This window comes from Melanostigma gelatinosum (assembly GCF_949748355.1).
Source record: "Melanostigma gelatinosum genome assembly, chromosome: 8".
NCBI lineage: Eukaryota > Metazoa > Chordata > Actinopteri > Perciformes > Zoarcidae > Melanostigma > Melanostigma gelatinosum.
Genome location: NC_136641.1, coordinates 10,819,726 through 10,845,338, shown reverse-complemented (window position 1 = coordinate 10,845,338; position 25,613 = coordinate 10,819,726). Strand labels below are relative to the sequence as shown.

At 40.3% G+C, this 25,613-nt stretch overlaps 1 protein-coding gene across 1 annotated transcript in view; it reads left to right on the top strand.

Moving 5' to 3' along the window:
- Positions 1 to 25,613, top strand: part of cacna1db (calcium channel, voltage-dependent, L type, alpha 1D subunit, b) — a gene marked incomplete at both ends in the record, with an annotated part of 63,719 nt that overhangs the window by 18,308 nt on the left and 19,798 nt on the right. Inside the window, 22 exons of the mRNA XM_079272789.1 lie at positions 7,202 to 7,341; positions 7,971 to 8,113; positions 10,205 to 10,357; positions 11,814 to 12,010; positions 14,029 to 14,132; positions 14,433 to 14,602; positions 17,597 to 17,671; positions 19,280 to 19,364; positions 19,542 to 19,568; positions 20,079 to 20,239; positions 20,376 to 20,601; positions 20,807 to 21,014; positions 21,126 to 21,246; positions 21,438 to 21,552; positions 21,692 to 21,752; positions 21,872 to 21,932; positions 22,350 to 22,494; positions 22,665 to 22,794; positions 23,603 to 23,662; positions 23,745 to 23,804; positions 25,224 to 25,330; positions 25,506 to 25,593. Of these exons, the coding sequence (XP_079128915.1) occupies positions 7,202 to 7,341; positions 7,971 to 8,113; positions 10,205 to 10,357; positions 11,814 to 12,010; positions 14,029 to 14,132; positions 14,433 to 14,602; positions 17,597 to 17,671; positions 19,280 to 19,364; positions 19,542 to 19,568; positions 20,079 to 20,239; positions 20,376 to 20,601; positions 20,807 to 21,014; positions 21,126 to 21,246; positions 21,438 to 21,552; positions 21,692 to 21,752; positions 21,872 to 21,932; positions 22,350 to 22,494; positions 22,665 to 22,794; positions 23,603 to 23,662; positions 23,745 to 23,804; positions 25,224 to 25,330; positions 25,506 to 25,593 (2,637 nt within the window). The remainder of the gene's footprint in view (positions 1 to 7,201; positions 7,342 to 7,970; positions 8,114 to 10,204; positions 10,358 to 11,813; positions 12,011 to 14,028; positions 14,133 to 14,432; positions 14,603 to 17,596; positions 17,672 to 19,279; positions 19,365 to 19,541; positions 19,569 to 20,078; positions 20,240 to 20,375; positions 20,602 to 20,806; positions 21,015 to 21,125; positions 21,247 to 21,437; positions 21,553 to 21,691; positions 21,753 to 21,871; positions 21,933 to 22,349; positions 22,495 to 22,664; positions 22,795 to 23,602; positions 23,663 to 23,744; positions 23,805 to 25,223; positions 25,331 to 25,505; positions 25,594 to 25,613) is intronic.

Below are 25,613 nucleotides of genomic sequence, written 5' to 3'. Positions count from 1 at the left end.
TCTCTCTCTCTCTCTCTCTCTCTCTGTCTGTCTGACACATTATTTGTAGTCTCAGGTGACTGGATCTGTGTCACCATGTGACTTAATGTAGATGACATACTGTGAAAAGATATTTTTTGAAGGTTGCTGTTCATTTTGGATACTCCAGGTGCAGTTCATTACCTGAGGTGGGCTCTTCTGTTCATGGCAGAACACTGCCCGGCTGTTCCCTGCATCTTGAATTAGTACTGCTTGCATATGCATTTGTGCATGTTTCTTTTTCAATGGATTTAAAGATTTGCATTTTACTGGGAGAACATACACTACACAGTGACATGAAAACCTATAATGTGATAAAAGTCAGATTATTTTATTGTTTTAAATAACCCTAACCCTAATCCACGATTCAAAACCAAAATCATTCACCCCTGGACCAATATTGAGTATCTAAACTGCTTTTGAGCAACATAATCAAATAATACATAATGAACTTCAACCAGTCTTTGGTTATAAGAGGACATGTGCATGAAATCAAGCATACAACCCAGCCAGTATCACATGCTGGTTGTTCAACTCAAAATGTCTAATGGCTCCAATAACAAGTCATTAGAATGCACATAATACAGTCAAATGTAGGGCAGATTGATTCTGGTTTATTGATGATGTGATACTCTGTATTGATTTGCAGTTTGTGGTCACAAACAAATCTTGTATAATTGTGAAATACAGGAAATCATTCTGCATAATTCATATGAAGGGTTCAGCTGCTCATCATCGCAACACAAACATTGTTTTTGAGAGACAAATAAACCTTTTTCAGACATTCTCAATGTGTCTCTCAGAGGCGGTGCACCTGAAGCTGCTGTGGTTGCTTTAAAATATATACGTGTTTTAATTTGGTAAGAGGATCTGTAAGGCCACTGATGAGCAACTTTATTTTGGTGTGTTTTAGAGAGTTAAAGAAGCACTGTTCTAAAAGTCGGTCACTTCTCACAGATCTGAAGACCAATGAGCTTTATTTTTAAATGGAATAGTTTAACATTTTGGGAAATATTCTTCGCTTTCTTGCTGAGAATTAGATGAAAAGACCTTCTCATGTCTGCAAGTTAAATATGAACCTATCATCAGCAGACGGCTAGCTTAGCTTAGCACAAAGAGAGGAAACTAATTCATATATTTTATTATATAAAGAGTAAAAACTCCTTTAATATAACAATAAACAAGTTTGTATTAAGTCGATCTATGACGATAAGAGCCTTAGACCCAAAACATATCTCGAGAACTACATTGCGAATGCAAAACACTGTCCTGTAGAATCCATGTAAAAGATTACAGAAACAAATTCAGAACCAGACGGATAAAATCACATTCAGATAATTAATTAGGTGGTCATGTGTGGTGGGACAGCGCAGAAAACGAACTTGTTGGTATAACTGCAAAGATTCACACAACATAATGTGGCACTTGCAGAGTACAGCCAACTCACCATTGCTGCGACCAGTTTGTCTTATTGGAGAGCACAGTTGTACAGCCTGATACAGATACACAATGAAGTAACCACAGAAACAGCTAAATGCAAAACAAGCCTGGGGAGGAATTTGGTGTTTTCCCTCTTTGAGCCATGGGTTCACAAACAGATCATCAGTGAGCGTATGGACCATAAACTGTCATACCCTGTTTCAGACTTTCTATTTTTTTGTGTATTTAGACGTCAATGTCACCGATAGTCTTTCATTCTGTCTGTCTCGTCTTCATCTGTCCCGCTATCGTTATCTTTTCGCTTCACACCCTCCTATCCTTCCTTCCTTCCCTTCAAATCTTCTCTCTTTTTTGCAGTTTCATAATCTGTTCCTCCTCCTTCCCCCCTTCTTTTTCTCCTCTGCTCTTGTTGTTGTCTCTTCACCTCGCTGTGATTTAGTTACTCTGATCCTTTTTTCATCAATTGATTTGTTGCATTTTTCAAAGCCACGGTAAAAAAAATTGTTAATCACTATCTCCATTTCCATCACAAATAAACTATCATGTGCAAACTTTACATTTAGCCAGTTTACATGATCTTACATTAACTACATGCATTTTGTCAAAACCAGACATTTATTTATTCTGACAGTTTAGGAGATGTTTCCAGAACAGCTGTCATGTTTTTCTGGATGGAACATGGTTGAAAAAGTAAAGTGAGACAAGTGTAGCGTCTGTTCATGTTGATGTCTGAGTGCAGGAGAGTTCAAACCAGCCGTCTGTTGTACAGCTCGATTTCAAAAGTGGTGATTGTGGTTTAGCCAGGCCGATTTTCTTTTCTTTTTTTACAGTTGTTGACTCCTCTTGACTGAAAACATGCTCCACAGTCTCTGTCGATCCAAAAACATCATCTGGACATTTTGTCTGTCCTCTGAGACTGTGAGCTCTCTTGGCATCAGCAACCAACATTTCTTGTCCAGCTCCCAAAAGAGGAGATTTGGAAGATTACAGGAAGCACTGCTCCTCCTTAAATCAGTTAAGCTGCTTCGTTATGTGTGCCTGGGCCTGTGTTGTGCTGTCGTTAGTAAAGACATCTTAAAGCTGAGGAAGGTAAAGTCGGACGGAATGGAGAACAAATGCACTTAGTCCTCTGCTTTCACGACAAACGTAGCCAGTGGGAATTAACGACTAGAAAAACATGGACGTACATGTTCATGTCATTTTCCATAGTTTTCTTAAGGGACTTCATGGAGGCCTATTCTTTGGGATTACAACTCAACGCCATGATATTAGTTGCAGAAGGCAGTAAATCCAAATTTGGGCTTTGTGGGTGGATCCTAAATGGAGCTGTAATTGGATGATCATGATGCAAAAACTGTGAGGAAAAGACCTTGACATCCAAGATAAGAACAACCAAACACATGTTTGCTCCTTTTAAGTCTAAATATGGTCTTAACGGAGCTTTTATGTTTTTAAAATCACCACCAACACACATATAAGAAGAATTAGATCCTAAATACTCACAGAGAAACAAAATGTACTGCGACTATATTTTTGTGTTCAAACAACTTCTAAAACCTACTTAAAGGATCTTTAACATTTGATCCTTTTATGTGTGCAGCTCAGATTTAAAGGGACCTGCTTGCTTTCATAGAGTGATAATGTATTATTTTGAAAGCGTGCATTGCATCATTGAAAACTCCTATTTACCCGACAATGTGTGCTGTACAAGAGGCAGTTGTCTTGAGTATCCCAACTTCAAGTCTCATCCTCTGCCCACACATGAAAAAAAGCCTGATTTCCATGGCAACGTAATCCCTATCACAGCTGTATTACAAGCACAGAAGCAGATTACCGCGATGCACCGTAGCGTAGTGGTCTTCACTGGGTTTAGACACATGACACAACAGCTGGAACGTGTTCATTTAACCTTTTCGGGAAGCAGTTTACATGAAACAAAACCAAATAAAAACAGCTCTCTAGCTCTCCGAATACCTACCAGGCTCCACACAGGAGGCTTGTCTGTGGAGAAGAGGGCTGACAGGGTTTCGGGTTAATTAAATCCACTTCTGTACCCTGCAGGGAGGGGGGGGGGGATGTTACATGAGCACAAAACTAAACTGTGGGTTTTAGTGCAAAATGAGTTTCTGACGGGTCTCCTAGTTTGCTGAATTGGATTATTTTGAAAATATAGTGCATTATGGTGTAGGTTAGAATAGATGAGCGGTTCTCTCTACACCAGTTTGTTCATTTCATTTTTCTCTTACTGCTTACTCAGTTTAAAAAAATTAAATAATGCAGGCTGAGCTAACAGTAATTACAACTCTTCCTATATCTGCTTCATAGTCAAGCCATAATCCAGCTTTTAATATGATGCAGCAGCAGGAAGTGTTCAGTTTTCATTAACAGCATTGCACACATGCACGAGGCCTCTGAAAACTGCAGTCTGCTGCGCTTGCTCTTGCAGCGTTTTATCTCCATTATTCATTGTGTCACACTTTTATTTTTTTCCGTTTTGAGTTAGGTGGTTGTAAGTCAAACTCTGTCAGTTTATCTCGCATTATTTTGTATAAAACCAAGGAATACAGTGTAGTACAGTGGGACATGTAAGAGAGCGTCTACTGATTGTAAATATGTGTAAAATTGAACTCAGTCTAGTCTACAGATTTTTAAGCTTTCGTGTAACCCTTCATCACAAAGGACATCTTAAAATGAAAATGAATCACTTGATTTAACTATTTAACCATTCGTCGCAAATCCAATTCTATTTTATATATAGTAGTAGTGCCTCTATTACTTGTGTTACAAATAAATTCTACATTCAGGTAATGAAAGCAGTGTGTAACTGATTGGTTTCATTAATTTTTTGTTCGGTGTTCATGTAATTGCTTACTCTCCAGTGTTTCTGTTGTGTGTGTGTGTGTGTGGTAATTCAGTATGTAAGATCATGTGACCGCTCTATTTGTTGTCTCCATTGTCCTGCAGTAATCTCCGTTCTTAAGACGCAAACATGTTGATTATCAGCCGCACTCCCCCAGGTCACGACCTGAATGCAGAGGGCTGAACAACAGATACACACACATATGCACACACTGTTTGTCAGCTGTTCGCTAAGCAGAGGAGCGGACATTTCAGACCTTTGTAAACAACAGTAGGATGGAGCAAGAAGGTTGGCTGGGGGCAGGTGTGTGTGTGTGTGTGTGTGTGTGTGTGTGTGTGTGTGTGTGCTTCGGAGGCTCTTTATCAGCGTTAAACAGCTCTGAGTTTTGGTGCCTCTTGACCTTAACAGGTCATCACCCAGCTACTGTAATGACACAGTTTACACCAGGTAACAATTAGGACAAACACATGGCCGTTGTAGAAAAATAAATATCTACATGACAGCTGAGATGTTCGGCTGAAGCAGCTGGGCCTTTTCTGCAGTATGAAAGGACTGTTGCAGTGATTTTGCATATTTTTGTCCATTTACTGAGCATTGGGAATAGTTTTCATTACTACTGAATATTTTACAAATCAGGCAGGGAGGAAGGGGCCATTGGCCTCCCCACTTTAGGCCCCTGGCTCGATTTGGCGTTGCGGCCGGTGTGATCCCGTCCCGAGACTGTCGCCAGTTTCGGTTTATGACTTCACACCTGCAGAAGCCTCAACCTGATGGTCACCAAAGTCAGTATGATTCATCATCTGGGGACCATGAATGTCTGTACAAAATCTGTGGACCAAAGTTGTGGACCGACATTGACATCTCTACAGCTTTGGCGCGAGCATGTTGAGAAATGTATGCACCCTTGATGTACGTTGTAAAGGCTTACATCAAGCGCATAGTGAACACAGCTGGAAGGATCATTGGTGCCTCACTCCCCTCCCTGCAGGACATATATGACACTCGCCTCACCCGCAAAGTGACCATGATTGTGCGCGACTCCAGCCACCCCTCACACAGTCTCTTCAGCCTCCTGCCCTCTGGGAGAAGATACCGGAGCCTCCGTGCTCGCACCACCAGACTCTCAAACAGCTTCGTCCACCAGGCTGTTAGGAAGCTGAACTCTCTGAAATCTCTCCCTCCTCTCTTTTAAGACTCCCCATGTCCAACTGCTGCTAAATACAGATGGATAGCTTTTTTGTTTTTTTCTCTTATTATATATACATATTGTCTAAATGTTTTTTAATCTATTGCACTGTATTCACTTTATATGTTTATATGTTGGACTAGCGAGAAACGTCTTTTCAACTCCCCTGTATGTTCAGTACATTGTGGAATTGACAATAAAGCAAACTTTGAACTTTGAACTTTTGACAACTCAATTGATTGAAAAAAATGCATTCTAAAGTCTATACCTGACGGCATGCAATGATTAATAGTCAGCATTTGAACAGAATATACAGTACATGCGGTTATGGAGCATAAACAAACAGTAGCTGTGGTTTTCTTACAATGGCTGTTGTTGAATTACCGTACACATCCTAAGCTATGTCACCATTGCCAGAAGCGTTTATAATCCCTGTGCGAAGCTGTCTGTCTGGTTGGCTTGCTGCCTTTCAGAGGTGTGTGTACTACTGCGGGTCCCTTGTCCACTTGGGTGGGTGTGAAGTCTGAGTGTGTGTGTGTTTCTGTTGGTGTCAGTATCTTTCAGTGGGCATGAATGTGTCGGTGCGAGTCTTTGAGTGCGCCTTCTGTGTTTGTGTCCATTAAATCAACAGGAAAAGTGCTTTGCTTTATGGTTCTTAAACCTGCCGACTCACTAACCTTTTGCTTTGAGGGAGACAGAGAGACACACACAGATAGAAAGAGAGGGAGTTTGTGTGGGAGACACAGAGAGAAAGGGAGAGATGTAGGAAAGGAGTGAAATGTGTTTCTGCGAGAGACAAAGAAAGTGAAATAATGCTCAATAAATAGATGTATGTGGATACCTCCAAATTCAGGGACCTGTTTCCGTTACCAGACACAGTGTTACCATGGAAACATGCTGATGATGCAGCAGGACATACAATACGACTGAAGAATTTGAATATTTGGCCCTGAAATACATTTTTCACAGATCATCTATGAATCAAACAGTGCTGGTAATACTGTGGCATCTTTTGAGTTTTGTTTGTCTGTTCATGCAGTGACCATCACTGGTCATGTTAAGCACCCAGTTCTTCCTTTTATTACAAACTACTAAGGTAAAATGCATCACTTCCTGTGCTGTGTTTCTGAGGAGGGCCACTGCATCATAATGTGGAGCAAGGCACGAGGGCTGTAATTTCATACAGGTCTTCTCCACCCACATTCCTCCATAAAAAGACAGTGTTTGACATGTTGCACAATGCTGCTGCTGCTGGATGAAGACCTTGATCTCTCAATGTGAGAGTTATCTTTGCTTACAAAATGAAGAAGTTCTTGTTTGAGGTTTGAATGTTTTTTTTTTCTGCTGAAGTTTGACCCTGAAACAACATACATTTCAAAATGTTTTGTGTCCTTTCAGCATCAGCAAAAAACGATGACTTATGACGCATATCATGTCTTACAGTATTCTAATGTGCGTAATGACAAAATATGTTAAATTACGTTTATAAAAATGTTTTTAAGATACTCTTCTGTTTGCCATGCCAACTGTTCTGATAACCAGGGAAATGTTGTTTTGTCTTACGCCTTCTTGCCTCATTGTCTCCTCTTTTGGCATCCACCATTAGTAGGCTCACAGCAACTTCTTTTGGAAAGTTTGGGTAAAGTTAGATGACTAAACTGTTCTCTTTCTTTTATTTTCTCCCTCTCTCCACACAGGAAACAGTGGAATATGCCTTCCTGATCATTTTCACGATAGAGACATTTCTGAAGATTATTGCTTACGGTCTGGTCATGCACCAAAACTCCTACGTCAGAAATGGCTGGAACATGCTGGACTTTGTCATCGTCATAGTGGGGTGAGTCCATAGTAGCGCATGCGTGGTACGTACGCGCAAACACACACACAGTCATAGGCATGATTATTTCTTACATACACTGAAGCTTTAACGATGCACGTTATCGCTCATATACAGTCCCGATCAATCAAACCTACATTTTTGAATTGTACAAGCACCTTAATTCAACATTTAGCTGTCTGTCATTTGCGTGGCTACCCAGCTTTTCATTCTCATCATATTCAGTAACAAGATGGCAGTAATATTTAAAAACATGTGCACACACACACACGTATGTACACACATTCACACGCATGGCCTTGTTAAGAGTGATCAGTAGACCACCTGGCCCCGGCAGGACTTTAATGTAAACTGTGATGGGGTGTGAAAAACTAAAGGTAAATATGCGCAGACATAAAGGACTCACACATAAAGCATATGAGCACAGCCTCACACACAGGTGCATGTACACAGAGACAGGCACAAAGAGGACACATGGCTTTGTTTTTTGCTGTCTGACTCTTGCTGTCATGTGCTTTGCTCTGTTTTCATGACATATCTGTCACTGCTCTCTTCTCCCTCGCCTCCCTTTCCCATAACTTCTCCTCTCCCTCTCTTCCCTGTTTCCCTCTCTCTCTCCCCTCCATCAGGTTGTTCAGTGTAGTTCTGGAGATGATAACCAAAGACGCTGACTCTGGCGGCCAGTCTGGAGGCAAACCTGTGGGGTTTGATGTCAAGGCCCTCCGAGCTTTTCGCGTGCTGCGACCCCTTCGCCTTGTCTCTGGAGTTCCTAGTGAGTTAACACAGAGCTGGTTTTTAGCTCTTCAGCACTTTTAAGACAAGACTTGAGTTACATGTTTTTGACTTGCACACACTATTTAGACCTTTAATCAGGTTGGCGTTGGGTGGAGTTATGCACCCCAACCCAACCTGGATATGAGACATCTGAGGTCACCAAATTCTAGATATGCTACAAATAACAACAATGACAAAAATTGTGTTCATACAGCTAACAAGAGAGCAATATATCTACAGTTGTTAATGACCCTATAATTATTCTGTCACTTGTAATTCAGCATACATTAAACCTGAACTAGGCAACTCTTCACATTGGTGGCACCACAGAAGAAGAACCATTTCTAATGTCTCAGCTCAGTGGACTAAGCTTTATACATTGAGCTCCACTGACTGACCACAGTCTGATCTGTGGCCACACAGACTAGATCAAATTACAGTATAACAATTTTCCACTCTGCCAGACGACTTTGTGATTGCATTTCCTGCTTAATTGTGAGATGACATTACCTATCACAGGAGTGTAATGGATTTTGACAATTAGGAGCCTGGCATTTATAACCTTGGTGGAGGCCTAAAAAGCTGCCACCTTGTTAGACTTTCTGAGACACATGAATAGAACAGAGCCATTGTTCATCTTAATAGTAAGACCTGTGCTTTCCCTACTGTGACGGGACAAAATGTTTGCAGTGGAGAAGGCCTATTAGACTATCATGGGTTTAATTTGTAATCTTACATGACAGAATATTAAAACATTTCGTTCTGAAATGCAATGTTTAAGTCCATATTTATTTCTTCCCATTTGTTTATTGATAACAATAAGTCAACTGTTTTTGTCGGGTTGGAAACGACTGAATGCTGTCCTCTACTGAACACAGCATTCATTGCTGGTACCTGTGTGACTGCGGACAAAGTCTGTCATTTGTATGTCGAGCTTGCCAAACAATTTGTGTGAACACATAAACTAAAATTAGAGTGTTAGCTCAGTGAAAAAAAAGATTTCTTTGTGCTGGTATTTGCATCAGTGTATACCAGCTAGCTAACTATCAGCCAGTAGAAACTGTACTGCTGTCTCTGTTAGATTCTGACACAAGCCGGTGGTCTAAGTCCAAGCCAATATAGTGCAATTGAGGTAAATTTCGGAAATGGGAACAAGAAGATGTTTAATGTTTTGTACACCATCCCATTCTACGGCCAACAGTAATGCTGTTTGTTTGCTCCTTTGACTGTGGCTAACCGCTGTAATATTACCTTAAATATTTGAAAAGGAAACTTCCCTTCCTGCAAAAAAGAAGATCTGGAGACACAGCTTCCTTCACTATTTCTGTCCAGCTCATAGTTGACCTTCCATGAAGTTGCCCTAATGTGTCTGCATTCTTTGAGTTGCCATAGCAATGTGTTGTCCACATGGTCTCAGGGAGGAAAGGACCCCCGGAAAAGATGAACTGAGCTTCCACGACATTTTCAGTTGTAATCTAGTTTAACATTTGTCTCTGTGTGCGGTTTAATTAAGCTGTGATATTTCGGCTTGTTTGCTAATGCCATAGAGGCCGGTTTGCTGGCTTTCATGTCTATTCGGTGATATCATGAGGCTTTGAGGAATGCAGATAATGCCATGCCTTTACAACAACGCGTAGCTTTGTGTGTGTACGTGGCTGTTTGCTTTTCTGTGCATATCATTTGTCCAAACAATTGACTTGAGACAATAATCAGTAATGATTATAATTGTAAGTTGCCGCCCGTTTCTGGAGTTGGAGGGGAGAATGGCTAGCTAGGCTAATGACTGTTTAGCAAAAAACAAACAAGATGAACCATTCTGGTCTTTTAGTTTGGGATAACGGTATTCTTCTTCTGCTCTAATGTACACAATATATATATATTTTGATTAAGACTACCTTTTAGAGTTGTATTCTGCATTGAGCGTAGAGGTCTGTCCTTGCTGACATAAACACATATTCAAGGGTTGTTCATCAATTAAAATAAGGAACAAATATACTGTTGCTGCTTTTCTCATATGAATGGCAACTCAAATTTGTGAATTCCTGGGTACACAGCCCATTTATATGTCTGTCATGTGTTCCCTTTGCAGGTTTACAGGTGGTTTTAAACTCCATTATTAAAGCCATGGTTCCCCTGCTTCACATCGCGCTGCTGGTCCTCTTTGTCATTATCATCTACGCCATCATCGGCCTGGAGCTCTTCATTGGCAAAATGCATGCAACATGCTACGTGATACAAACAGGTATGGTCGTGCCTATAGCAGTTTTCTTTGAAATGTGTGGTTTTCTTTGATTTTGGTATAATTTTGTTGTGTCAGATTTTACAGCGAGTCCCACATCCAACCTACAGTATGAACAGGAGTATAAATCTCATCTATACAGGATTTAATCCCTGTCAATGATGTCGACACATGTTCCCAGTATGTGAATGGTGGCAAGCAAAACAGGACAGAGCAACAGATGGGTGGATTAAATCCAGTGATTATATCTGACTATTATGTAAACAGGCTTAACTTTTACTCGAGCATTGCTTCAAACTAGGGCTTTCACAATATCAGACGTTTTACTATTATTGAAAATTTGAAAAAAATAATGCTGTCAGTCAAATTCATCTTTAACTTTTTTTGGCAAATGAATTACACTGATAATGTTAAGTGTAGGTCGGTGGGGAGAGTCTGTAACCATAACTGTACCAAAGCTTCATACATGCCAGAATTATTGAAGAGTAAGGATACATTGATTGAAGCATGTACATACTGTACATACACACGAGTGTGGCTGTTTAAATCACAGAGATGTGTGGGCTAAAGTATCACTCTCTGTTTCCCCCTCTCTCATACACACCTTTCTCCTAATCTCCCCCTCTTTCTCGCTTTGATCTGTTTTGATGTGTTTGCTTGTGGACGTCAGGAGAAGCATTCTAGACTTAAGTCAAAAGTTCATGACTGAGCGAGATGGAAGCTCCCTTCAATGCCCCCTCGCTCGTGTCTGCTCTCTTTGCTGTGAGCAAGGCACTTACTGTTGCTTGTGGTCCTCATACGTTTGGATGGAGGGCACATGTGTCCACTACAAAACAATAGGATCTGTGTGTAAAAGCATGCTTGGTGTATATTTTAACAAGGAGGGGAGGAAGTTTAACATGTTGTGGGCTCATTGACTATGCATATGTGTGTCTGTAATGTTTATTTAATGATTGCATGACAGAACATTTAGTAATGAAATGTAACCTAGAGGACTTTATTAAGGTATACATGAACTGCCGATCTCTGTGGTCTGGTCTGACTGTGATTAGCTTAAATAACTGTGTTTTATTCTCTTCTTACAGAGTAATTATGTCGATCATAATTCATTTCGGAAGCTTTTTCAAGAAAAATCGAAGGAAAATGCTCTTAGATAAACGGAGCAGGAAAAAAGAAAAGCGCAATTATGAAAAATGAATGCAGTCAAAAGAATGAAATGGTAGTAGGAGGCTAAGCCAATGTAGATGATAACCAGTCAAAGGAGATGATAAAATAGTATGATTAAGACCAGTTTTATAATGGCAGTGCTGTAAAACAATTTCAGTACAAAGTGAGATTTAAGAAGAGAAAAAGCCGTCATTTAAACAGAAGGCTCCGTTCTTTTTTTAAAATCTTTTATTATGCGCCAGCTACAATTCTGTGGATTCGTCGATTCATCTGTCTAACTCTGTGCCCCCAGGTGCCCTCGGGGAAGAAGAGGCCACGCCATGTGCGGTTTCAGGGCACGGCCGCCATTGCTTGCTCAATGGTACGTCTTGCAAAGAGGGCTGGCAAGGCCCCAACAACGGCATCACCAACTTCGACAATTTCTTGTTTGCCATGCTCACTGTGTTCCAGTGCATCACCATGGAGGGCTGGACCGACGTTCTCTACTGGGTAATCTGCCACTCTGCATCCAAATTACTCTGATGAAGCCCAGTTGGGGCCATATTTTTATTTTATGAACCCATGTGTGTCACTTTTGAGATCTTTGATTTTGACAAAACCTTGTAAAATACTGTGTTACTTCCGGCATGTTTAAAACTATGTCGATGTCATCATTTTTAAGGTTAAAGGTGAAAACAAGGTGACATATTTTTCATGACCGTATAGAACTGCTTTATTTGTTAGAAAGATAATCAAGTTTCCTTATTTTGAATTATATAAGACGTTATATTTTAACTGATGGTAGTATTCCAAATTTATTGAAGTTATGAAAAATGTGACATGATGAAAGTAATGTGCATTGATGAGGCAAGTTTATTTGTGCAGCACCTTTCAAGTGTTTTACATAATACACAACCATTTCATTCTTTTTTTATAATTTGTTATGTAACATGGTTAAACTTAAGATCATATACAAAAGGGTTGTGTCATACAGGACACAATAATGATGTCTGAAGATAAATTACAAGGTTGAACTGAAAATCTGAGCGCGACAAGAAACTTCAACATATAACTTCTCAAATGACATTCGGTTTCTCTCTCCTACAATATTCAAGCTCATGTATGATTTTGAAAAATAAAAGGCAGGTTCACTTCAAAACCCTCAGCTTCTCATTAGCAAAAATCAACAACAGCTTATAATTTGCCAAAAACACTCAGCATTGAAACCCAACTCAGGATGAGTTTTAATCAGAATCCACCCACACCCTTTTATTGATGGAGACCCTCATCTATGAAATGATGAACCTCTGTGTGTCATCCTTTCTCTCTCCCTCGCAGACGCTTTACTTCTGTATGTGTTACCATGGCAATCCCATGCAAATACTGCTGTCAAAGTGCTGAAAGAAGGAGACGAACCTTAAAGCAGGATAGATAGATACAGACCTCTATTCAATATCTTGGCTGTATTGTGCTGTTGCTGGAGGCAGAGTCGAAGCATTGAGTTGTCTCTTCCTTGCCAGCTGGTGTGTTTTATCAGGAGTAATATGAGTTTTTAAGTAGTTTTGCATACATGCATGTATGGGACGTAGAAAAGTTAAGTGTCAAGTGTGTATAGGTTATCCAGACTGTATAAAAAGCCAGTGTGTGGTTATAAATGGACAAACTTTCTCTTTGCCAAACAGATTGATTGTAATGCACTTTAGCTCTGTAGTGAGGTCATGTACCACATCCTCATTACTAAAAGATAAGTCATCCTCTAATATGTCCTCCCCTCATTACTATCCCAGTCGTCTCTCACGTGTTGCCCTCTAGTGGTCACAGTTCCTGCTCCAGTGTTAGTCGTGGCTCTTTGTAGAGCTCTTTCCCTCTGAAGGACATTATGGACTTTGAACTGCCTCCAGTATGACTTACAGTTAAAGTACTGGAGTCATGGCTCCCTTGAGCTTAGCAAGATGTAAAAAAAAAAAGAGGTAAATTCAGAAAATCAACACAATTATACTGTGATTACTTACATTCAAAATATAATTGTTAAGGCTGTGCCTGAAAGTAAACTTTAAATACCTGGAGCATTCAGAAGCTATACATACGGTACTATCTACAATACGTGTGGTTTATAAAGGTGCAGGTGAGTTGAGGTGTATTTTCTACTGGCACAAGCTGTGAAAAACAGCAGCCACACATCATCCATGCCCATTAACTAGTCGTTGTTACTTGAATGGCTGAAACACTAAAGCAGCTGTCCTTCTAAAACATTTGGGGGAATTACACTGGTCCTTGTAAATGTCCATGGAGTAAATGTATGAGATATTTGTCTTTTCATGAGGTGTTCGTGAGGGTCTTTGGGTTTCCTAGAGCAAAGTAGCTCAATTCACGACGCCAAGTTTTATGAAACAGTAAAGAATTGTATGCAATTTTAAAATAAATAAAAAAAACATAAAAAAGAAGACAATATATGCACAGTTATGAACCAAAGCATATAAATAAACCGTGTCTAATATTTCTCCTTCTCTGCTTGTGTTTCTATTTAGATGAATGATGCAATGGGCTTTGAGCTGCCCTGGGTCTACTTTGTCAGTCTGGTCATCTTTGGATCCTTCTTTGTTCTGAACCTGGTTTTGGGTGTGTTGAGCGGGTAGGTGTTGAGGGTGCTTTTCTTTGTTTTGTGCTGTGCAAAAAGCTTTTAAGGCTTGTTTTGATGTGCTAAATTCCACAAATGAATTTCAAACACTACGAATATTTTCAGACACGATATGAAATGGTTAAATACGTTATAATTTAAAAATATAAGTAGCCATATGATTATCAGTTCTGTGAACCTGAACAGGATAAGCAGGTTTATAAAATCGGCAGATTTCTTGTTTGGTGTTTGTTCTGATCCAGCACAGTATTATCTGGATCAGGTTTTACAATCGTTATGCTCCGCCCTATCCAGAGAGTTTTCCAAAGAGCGAGAGAAGGCCAAGGCTCGGGGAGATTTCCAGAAGCTACGTGAGAAGCAGCAGTTAGAGGAAGACCTGAAAGGCTACCTGGACTGGATCACCCAGGCCGAGGACATCGACCCCGAGAACGAGGAGGAGGGGGACGAGGAGGGCAAGCGTAACCGTGAGTCTTCTGAATTTGATAGTGAAAGAAGGCAGGTGAGGAGGGCAAACCATTACTCATCCGTCTGTTGTTGTTCCACTCGGACAAGCTCACTGATGCGTTGCCTTCATGTATCATAAAGGAGATGTTCTATGTATCTGGGACAAATCGCTCTGGCTTCGCCAATAACACGAGAATTTTTCCCACAATTCGATGTTGACCGACTCTTTTAAGCATGTGGAGAGTGGCCAAATAATACTGACACGCTGACACGTTGCAGTTTGAAATGACAAACAACCACAATCAAGTCTTATATTCAGTACAAAGGGACCATATCACATGTTGCAGATTGTAAACAAAACACATGAATGTCACCATACAAAGATGCATTCAATAAAATATATCTTTCTCCAGGATGTGCAGTTTGGTAAAACTCCAATAAGGAATCCAGAAAACAGTTATTGTACCAAAATGAGACATTCACCACCTAAAACATTCACCTCACGAAGTCTGACTCTTTCTCTTCTGGCAAAATGAGTTGAGTGAAGCTATTTTACAGTACCTTTCTACTTTCTATTACCTTCATTAATTAGGTCAAGATTAGAAATATATCCTTCCTGTTGTTCCTTCTGTTTGCCTCCTGAATATTGATGTGAACCACAAAGTGCTGCAGAATCGGTCTGTATTACACACAGATGCTCATGATTATCTCTCGATGAGTGCAGACGTAAACTCTCTGCAAGTTAGGGCAGTTGTGACCCCCTTTTTGTTGAACCACCAACCACATGTGCTGCTCACTTTCCTGCATCAGTGCTGCTGGATTCTAAAAGGAAAACTTCTCTTCTGGAAAACTGTGACATCAGCCACGCTGGCGATGTCTGAGGTACCACAAAGAATGTGGGCGACAGCAGTGCCGTGAATTTCGGTCTATTCTGTGGTGTGGCCTGGTGTGTGCTGTTGCCATGACAACGCAGCGGTAACTGTGGACGTTTGGTTGTGTGCGTGTGTGTGTGTGTGTGTGTGTATGCATGAGAGAGAAATATTGCTTATTCTGATCTGGAGGAGGCTTATTGTTGGAACAGAATGTTTGCACCCTGTTTGGTTTTCCGGTGAGAAAGGATCTAATACATAATTCAAACAATCTATTTGACCTTTGACCGGTACAGTAAACTGAAGGTGGTCGCTGCAGACAAGTTCTTTGTGTTTACAGCTGAAATGAGGATTGACTTAAGTCATTTGATTAAATGATTGATATTTGAATGATTGAGCTGTGGGTGGTTGTATGAAGCGTCATAACAGATTCTTGACAAATGCAGTTATGAAAAATTGCAACATGTCTTCAAGTTCTCTCTTTGTTGTTCACCTTTAATCATCGTATGTTTTCTCCTTATATAACGCCATGTATTTCATTCCTTAATCCTAAAATTGTTAAACCACATTTACATTAATAACTTGAAAGGTTCAGGATTCAGCAGAGTGCAGACCTCAGCCAGGTGTGTTTGCAACGACCACTGCTGTATTGATTGATTGAATGAATACAACCCTTAATTGGCAGTTCTCTCTTTAAATTTCCCTGTCACCCATCACTTACATAAAAGATAGAATGATGAAGGAAAGGGGATCATTTACACAGCTGCCTTTTGAGATGATCAGTTCTCCCAATGCTCGATGTATCCAATTCACAAGGACATCATTAAAAAATATAGAAAACCTTTTTCTAGCATTGTTTGCTCTCTGTTTCTCTCTTTAAGTCTGTGTCTAGGTTAGCAGCTGCTGAATTTACTTCCACATTAATTTCTTACCTCACCGTCATTGACTTCAAGCAAAGCGGTGATGGTAATGAGTATCAGGCTTTTCAGTTTCATACTGATTGATGTATAGGTCTGCTCACAGGTCAATCATTTCCTTTTTTATCACAACTATATTTTGTTCAATAGGATGGGGGCTAGCCGCTTGAGGCTACATGTGCAGCTACTAACGTAACACACGTGACTCTCAGACCAAATTGTTGGCGGTAGAGTTGCATTGTGGGTAATGTCAGTTTTTACATCCTCCAGTAATTGCCCTGCTTCTACCTCTGCTGCTGCTGCTGTTGTAGACACCCAAGACAACACACTAGCTTTCTCTCCTTAACTCCTGCAGTGACTGTGTGCCTTGTAAAAAAAACGTCTGTAGATTATTGCTGACAGTAGTTTTTTTCCCCCTCTTTCTTCCTTTTTGTGTCTTCACATCTTCTCTTCTTGCGAGCAGCTGTTCTATTCTCTGCTTTCAATCTTATGTTTTCTTTCTGACGTTCTGTTTGCTGCTAATCCTTTCCAGTCTAATATTGTATTCATTGTTACTCTGTCCAGAATTTATCGGGCTAAAATTCTGCCCAACTGAGGGGATTTATGAGGCAGATATAGTATGGTTGGTTTTTAAAGAATTGCGACCAAGATATATGTATTGAGTGGGACATTCTACAGTCAGCACTCTTATGTATTCTCGACTCTGTTTCAAAACTTACTCAAACATATGAATGGCTTTTCTGAACTGTACTTTCTTGTTATTTATCGGCTGACATAAACGCCAATACTGGTATATCTGCATTAAATGAGCCTGGCTGATATTAAGTACTATTAAACAACTATTCTCTACTACATATCCTCTTTCAGTTAGCAAGTATCCCGTCTAAACTGTGCTGTGAGTTTCTATGCTAATGTCAGCACTTAAATATTGTTAATACCCCAAAACATTGGTCCTGTACTGTATCGTCTCTTTAACCTTTCTCTTTCCTGTTATGTGTCAACCCCCTTCCTGTTAGCAGTCAATGATTTACTGTAGTAGGAAAAGATAGTATTTTATGGCTAGAGGATGTTACTGTGTCCCGTACACTTGTTTGGTAGCTTTTCCTGGACATGGTAGCTGTGTCTGTGCTGTAGTTTGTATTGCAGCTGTCTCTCTTGTTCTGCCGCGTACTGACTCACTGCTTCCTCTGCTGTCTGGCTGTGTGAACTGCATGTTGGTAACACCAAGGGGTCACGCTGGCTGACCTCACTGAGAAGAAGAAAGGAAAGTTTGGCTGGTTCACTCAGTCCACAGAGACACATGGTAAATGCGTTTGTGTACGCGTGAGTGTCTGGGCATGTTCATATGGGACAGTTCATCTTTGTAATGGAGGGCGCCTCTGCTTGCATGTGCGTTGCTTTATGCTTTTGTTTGTGCTTTTGTATTTGCAAACCCTGTGTCGCATTAGTCAATGTCTAATCCTTACCATCCTCAGCTTAAGCAAATCCATTTCATGGAGCACATGCACCTAATCATCAATTGTCAATACCTCCTTTTAAACTTTGCGTCACATTGTCCCCCAGCAGCACACACAGCCTTTCTAGTGAAATATGAATCAACACTTTGTGTTGTACAACAGGCGAGAAGCTGATGGAGGGAAAATGTGCTCCAGCCTCCATGTCACAGTGGAGGGGGATGTGTACCGAATAGCAAATTATGGGAAATGGCGCTTTCATTGTCAGGAACGATAATGCGAATGTTACAAACAACACGCTCACGCAAGAGAGATTGCTATTCATCTTGAACATGATATGAATCTGTGTAATGTTTAGCATTAGCACTTTCAAGTGGTAAAAGATACAGAAAAAGATTTTTCAAACTAAAGTTGAATGAAAGAAGAAGAAGAAACATTCCTTTATTCGTCCCACAGTGGGGAAATTATTCTCTGCATTTGACCCATCCCTGTATATAATGTACTTCTTAAACTTTATTTATTTTAGTATCAGTTTAAACATTGCATCCTGAAAAACATTCTAGTAAAACATAGTCATGTTTTCAGTTCATCTCTTTTTAATATATTTTGGGCCGGAAATAAACAGAATTGTCAAAGTATTTGTGTACAGATCTCTCTTCCAATCACCATCATTTTCCTTTCATTTGTCATTTAAAAAAATATATTTTATGCATGTACAGTATATATGATTTCCAATATACTGTACGCTGTAACCCTGTGACTATGTAACTAATACGTGTTGCAGCATACAGACCTGGACCAAATAGTCTGACCAAATATATCAACTGGACAACGCAGTCAGTACTAAAAAGATTCAAGATTCAACAATTAAACTATTTCATATGAGTAACAATATTTATATTTCCACTCGATAAATGCTTGAAAGAAATTACAAGAATTATTTACAAAGTCCAATTTGACTCAGGTCTGGCAGCATGTGCTCACTGTGTGACTTGATCTATGCATAAACCTTATAATTCATCATTTTTGGATATTGTCAGATACTCTTTCTTTGAGAACGATTATATTCTGTAAATTAGGAAACCCTGGCTGAATTAGCTTTTATTAAAACCAGCATTTTCTATTTACACCTGCATTTTTTTTTTTCCGGTGGTTTGGCTTGACCTATGAGCTAATATTTTTTCAGCAGTTTATCGTGAAGGCTTACAAGAACTGCTTATTTTTTCAGTTGAGTCTTATAATAGTTTCAGTCTAATATAATTCTAAATAAGGAACCAAGCCAAACCAAAAAATTCATGCGTCAATCGGAAAATCTAGTAGAATTTGAATCTGTTTGAACCTGTTTCCTTCAGGGCACAGCTTTTATGTCCTACACCTCTTTGTTTCCTTGGCACCTCATAGTCTCACGTTACTTTTTCTTGTGTGTGTGTGTGTGTGTGTGTGTGTGTGTACCACAGCAAGCATGCCCAGTGAGACAGAGTCGGCAAACACAGATAATCACAACGGAGAGGAAAACAAATCACCCTGCTGTGGGCCGCTATGGTGAGTGTGACATACAGTGTTGTTGCTATGATGAGCCAAAAAAAGAGGTTAACAAAGGACAGTCGATAGACACAATGGCTATTGTACATATTAAAAATGTGACTCAAATACAGAGTGCACAATCACACATGTTGTTGCCCTTTTATTTCAAGTTGCCTCATCTTCTATCCTCCGCAGTCAAAAAATTACTAAGTCAAAGTGCAGGTTAGTACCTTGGTACTGTATGATACTGCACGTTGATGCCTTCTTCATTCATATATGTGATTCAACTCATCTTGCATGACTCATTCTTATCTCGTATTTGAATTGCTCAGATCCCCGAAGTTTTCATCTACTTTATTGCGATTGATCCGACGTCTGTCATGTTTTGTATCAGTCTTTATCCTGATGTTGCTGCAGTTTCATCATTGTGTTTTTTCCCCCGTTTACTCACCTAACATCCACCCAGTACTCTTTGTAATTCATATGTTACAGTGATATTGTGCTTATTTGTGTTATTTCATGTATAACTGTATATGTGAGAAAACATAATCAAATACATACACATGAAATCCAAAGTCAGAAGAGTTCATTCCAAAATTGGTAAGATTCAATGTGATTCTCGACGAAAGAAACAAAAGTTTTTATTGTTGCTGATTAATAAGTCGTATTTTTGAAGTGAACTCTTCTAAATTTGGCCGTACATATCCTCACTATTGACTATTTGTCTGTCAGTCGTCAGTCGCGACGATGGAACCGTTTCTGCCGCAGAAAGTGTCGAGTAGCTGTGAAGTCTGTGTCGTTTTATTGGCTGGTCATCATCCTGGTGTTCCTCAACACACTCACCATTGCCTCTGAGCACTACAACCAGCCGGACTGGCTGACCAAAGTACAGGGTATCTTTTCTTTTTCTTCTCTATTCTGTTCTATTCAGGTTTTGTAAAGCATGTATTCCCGTCAGTTTTTCTTGACTTTGTTCAACTATGACATGTTTGAGGATTTGTTGTTAAAGTAAGTCCTCTTTCTCTCCAGACGTAGCCAACAAAGTTCTCCTGGCGATGTTCACCTTGGAGATGCTGGTGAAGATGTACAGTTTGGGGCTGCAGGCGTACTTTGTGTCGCTGTTTAACCGCTTTGACTGTTTCGTGGTGTGCGGAGGCATCGTAGAGACCATCCTGGTGGAGGTGGCCATCATGTCCCCGCTGGGCATCTCTGTTTTCCGTTGCGTACGACTCCTTAGGATCTTCAAGGTGACACGGTGAGCAAAAGAGCGTCAAAAATGACAACAACCTCGTCAATGCAGCACGTATACATCACGCCTGAAGCAGGAGAATGTGGTCTTCATGCCTCGTCTAACCAATATTATCATTTTTACATGTTCCCCTTATTACCGTCACACCTTGTGTTTAGTATTCTGTGTGTCTATCCTTCCGTTAACTTGTGTTATATTTCTTCTCCTCTAGTCATTGGGCGTCTCTCAGTAACCTGGTGGCCTCTCTGCTCAACTCCATGAAGTCCATCGCCTCCCTGTTGCTGCTGCTCTTCCTCTTCATCATTATTTTCTCCCTGCTTGGCATGCAGCTTTTTGGGGGCAAGTTCAACTTTGATGAAACTGTGACCAAAAGGAGCACGTTTGACAACTTCCCTCAGGCCCTGCTCACTGTGTTCCAGGTACGATTTGCAAGAATTACGACAGTGACTGATAAGCTTGTTCAGGATTCACATTACTGTCTATCTGGCGTTGTAAGTTGTCGCGCTCCCTCTGTATGTTGTGCTTGCCAGATCTTGACAGGAGAAGACTGGAACACGGTGATGTATGATGGTATCATGGCGTACGGCGGTCCTTCCTCCTCTGGAATGGTGGTCTGCATTTACTTCATCATCCTCTTCATCTGTGGAAACTGTATCCTTCTGGGCACAATAACACACACACGCACACACACACACACACACACACACACACACACACACACACACACACACACACACACACGCATACACATTTCCACGCTTGCTTGTGTGAGAAAGTGTCTCTTAAAGCCCATGTGCGTTTTTCATGTGGCTCAGTGTTTTCTCCTTAAGTCACATGACCAGACATCCTGCTAAACGTCTTCTTGGCCATCGCCGTTGACAACCTGGCAGACGCGGAGAGCCTCAACACGGCACAGAAGGAGGAAGAGGAGGCCAAGAAGAGGAAGAACAGCGCCAAGTACAGCTTCAAACACCTAAATAATTCGCATTTTATTTTCTGTTCCCGTCTGAGCATTTGTGTAGACAGTTGTCACATTTGTTCCAAGCACTTTTTATTGGCTTCTGCTTTGTTAATTACTTCCTGTTTCATCTAACAGGGATACAAGCACTGATAAGAAGAGAGTTGAAATAATAGATGTCAAGGATGGAGAGACCAAGGTAAAAGACAGAAACTAGCTTTATATGTTTATAACAGACCGCCTGTCTTAAAGTATCTATCTATATAGTTTTCTTCTTAGTAACAGTTTTATGACGCTAAACCTGATCCCTGTGTGTAGGTACCAGCCGAGGTCTTGCTGGAGGAAGACAAGGAGTCATATCCTGCCATCGACTCTCCAGGTAGAAGTCACATGTGTCACGAGTTAGGAAGGGGTCCACAATTAATCCATCAATTCATCCAATTTCATGGTGTTGTGATTGACTCTAGGGTTGAACAAAAATAAAAATCAGAGGTAGACGTCTCTGGTGTTATTTCACCACCAACAGTCGAGTTGAGTTAGAATTGTGGCACAAATTTCAGCTTTTCCTACTGACGAGATGCAGCGGGGTGGAAGTCCTGTGGTACCTAGAACAGCTTCATTTAACATAAAACAAAGTTCTTAATTCATGCTGAGGGAGATCTCATTTTAAAGACCGCACATACCAAGACAATGACATACACTGAATTTGGTTTCTTCAGTAGTGAAACTACAAATACAACTGAAGGACTGTTTTCATATGAAGAGGGATTGGACATGACTCCAGTTTTGTTCCTAGCTTGTGATGATGACGACGATAACGGCGTCCTCCCCGAAGTCCCGCCAGGGCCTCGCCCTACGAGGCTGTCTGAACTCAGCGTCAAAGAAAAGACTCTGCCCATCCCGGTGGGCAGCGCCTTCTTCATCTTCAGCAGCACTAACCCGTGAGTCTCAGTGTGACAGACATAATGGAACTCAGGAATAGCAGAGACAAGAAGCTAAAACCAAAGATGTGTCACAAACCCAGCCTTGCTGTTACACTCACTGTGCATAATCTGTCTCTGTGTGTCTTTTTGTCTCCATATCTCCTTCTTCGGTTTTCTCTCTGCTTTAGGTTTCGTGTGTGCTGCCATAAGCTGATCAACCATCAGATCTTCACCAACCTAATCCTGGTCTTCATCATGCTCAGCTCCATCTCTCTGGCTGCTGAGGACCCAATACGCAACTTCTCCGCTCGCAATATCGTACGTGGACAACCACTATGACCGTAGTCTTTGACTGCCCCAAAAGGCTGCGTTCATCATATTTGGAGAGTTTATTTGTCTCTCTGTAGCTGACCATACAAGTTTTTCACAGCACACATTTCGACATGCCACAGTAAGAAAAGCACAGGAGCAAAAAAATAAAATCAATCCTGGATGCTGGTGTTGTGCATTCTGTCATACTGGCATGGCTGATGGAGACAGAGCCATCTCGTAAGTTATCAGTAACACTTGTCTTGTCAAAGTGTCTGCTGTGAAAAAAAAGGCCTGTGGAAGCATGATTTAGGCGAATAACATTCAAATAATATGACTTTTTACCATCTGCATTAGCAACATAGACACACAAAGTACACGGGCAGAAAGTTAGTTATATTAACGAACGCATGTGACCAACAGTAATTGTAGGTATGATTATTTATTTTATACTGCATGAGAATATTGCCTTGTGCAGCTCGTGGAGAAAGTATTTTGAGTATTTTAAATACAAAATTACTCCACTCTAAAGTATTTTGTTACAAATTATTAAATTATTATTAAATTGTTACAAGATTTTTATCGGCCCTATCAAATACAAATGACAAAATACTCAAAAGTAATTGAAATACATATTTCAAATACAAGTAACAGAAATACTGCCCATCTCTGTATATAGTATATATATATATATATATATATATATATATATATATATATATATATATATATGCACAGAATATATACATATACACTCACTGGATCTTATTGTGCTGTTATCGTGGAATGACTTGAACTTGTGCATTGCCTCTTGCAGGTACTCGGTTATTTTGACTGTGCTTTCACCGCAATCTTTACTGTTGAGATCCTGTTGAAGGTAAATGCCCTTTGTTGTTGTGCTGTGCTGGGTAGAGCTTCAGTAACCCTGCGTGCTTATGTCACTCTGATTGCCTCCTCAGATCCTAGGCTATGCAGACTATGTCTTCACTAGTATGTTTACATTTGAGATCCTTATTAAGGTAAACAAGAAAAACTGTTGCGCCGCCTCCGCAGCAACCCATCACTTCCAAGCTTGTTGCATGCGTTCTCATTCTATTCATTTCTGTCTCGATACATTTTTGGTTGAAGTGATCGCTTGCTTGTCTTGTTGTCATGGCGCCAGTCCGTTTAACGTGGTGATCATGAGTTTTGGTCAGCAATTTTGTTGTCTGTCAGTCACTTTTCCATTATGGCGCACTTCCCTTATCATCCTCGACCAGTTTATGTGCCTCTCCCGAGTACGACTACTTGTTTGGCACAAATGTTACAGTCAGTTCTGTTCTCTTTCCCTTCCGAAGATGAAAATAAATATGCTTGATTGGCACTTTGACTGGTGGCATTTTGAAACCTTTCACCAGCCATGATCATTTTTTGACAGTTTTTGAATCTTTGTTAATATATAACCCATATTTTGAACAACAAACATGTTTGTTTTTTAGAATTATGTTTGTTGGATTTGAAATATTTTGGACTGTGGAGAGATGCACTTGAACTTGAACTGACATCAAGCATTATATTGCTTTTTATATTGCATACTGTACACACAGCTGTGCCCCCGTTTTTCATGTCTTTTTTGACGAATGCACTCCCAAATATTGTGTTTGAACAAATCCAGGAACATTATTTTTTTATTTTTTCTGTTAGAATTAAATCCTCTGCAGTACCCCTTTGCTCACTGCATGCCTGTACCAGGTGCATCTCATGTATTATCGCTTAAGCCTGAAATTCGATCAGGAGAGGATTACAGGCCCTGTCGCTCGCTTAATCTGCACCGGAAAAGAGTGTAGTAGCTTTTTAATAATGTTCCCTGTGTCTTGTGTGACCATCTTGCATCATATATGATCTATCTATTTGTGTGTATGTGTGTGTGTGTGTGTATCACTGCACATGTATGTGTCTCTGATTTGAAGTCCTTATACGTGTTTATGAGTGTGAATCCAGGCTTACCATATCAATTCATTTTTTGTTGCAACATTTTTAAATATTGAACCAAACATATAATAAGTATTGCTTGAAACTATTGTCACTTGCACAACATTAGAAGTACGAATCCGTTTGTGTGTGCGTGCCCTAAGTGACATAATTACGTAACATAACAGCTCAATTTCAATGCAGGAAACTGGGAAACTGCAGATGAAATTGCACTGTACACTGTTGTCATGAAGACCCATGATTGAAATACAAATTCAATGTGACTGTAAGGCAATATAAAAAGAAGGAAATGCAACATTCAACAAATCTTGGTGCTGACAACATGTTCTTTTGAAAATTGACACTGTAAATAGTAACAAATCATTTAAAGAGTAACAACAGTCATTTCAATTCCATTTCAGCCTAATTGGAAGCTGCCCGTGAATGTGTTCTTCTTTAGTCTTGACTGTTGTCTCTCCTCTGTCCAGATGACAGCGTTTGGAGCGTTTCTTCATAAAGGGGCCTTTTGTAGGAACTACTTCAACCTTTTAGACCTGCTGGTCGTTGGGGTGTCTCTGGTCTCCTTTGGCATCCAGTAAGTATCGGTCAATCATTTTCCAACGTTGACATGTATCATTGAGCAGTTGTGGTAGTTTTGCCGTGACGTATAAATCTGCTGGTGGCAGAGCTGAAAGGAACGTCTCTACGGCAACATGCCGTCACAATTGCTCAGCTGAATCCACCATTGTGTGTTTTTCTGTCTTCCTTAGGTCCTCTGCCATTTCAGTGGTGAAGATTCTCCGCGTTTTGAGAGTCCTCCGTCCGCTCAGGGCCATCAACAGAGCCAAGGGACTGAAGGTATCTGTAGGCGTGTGTCT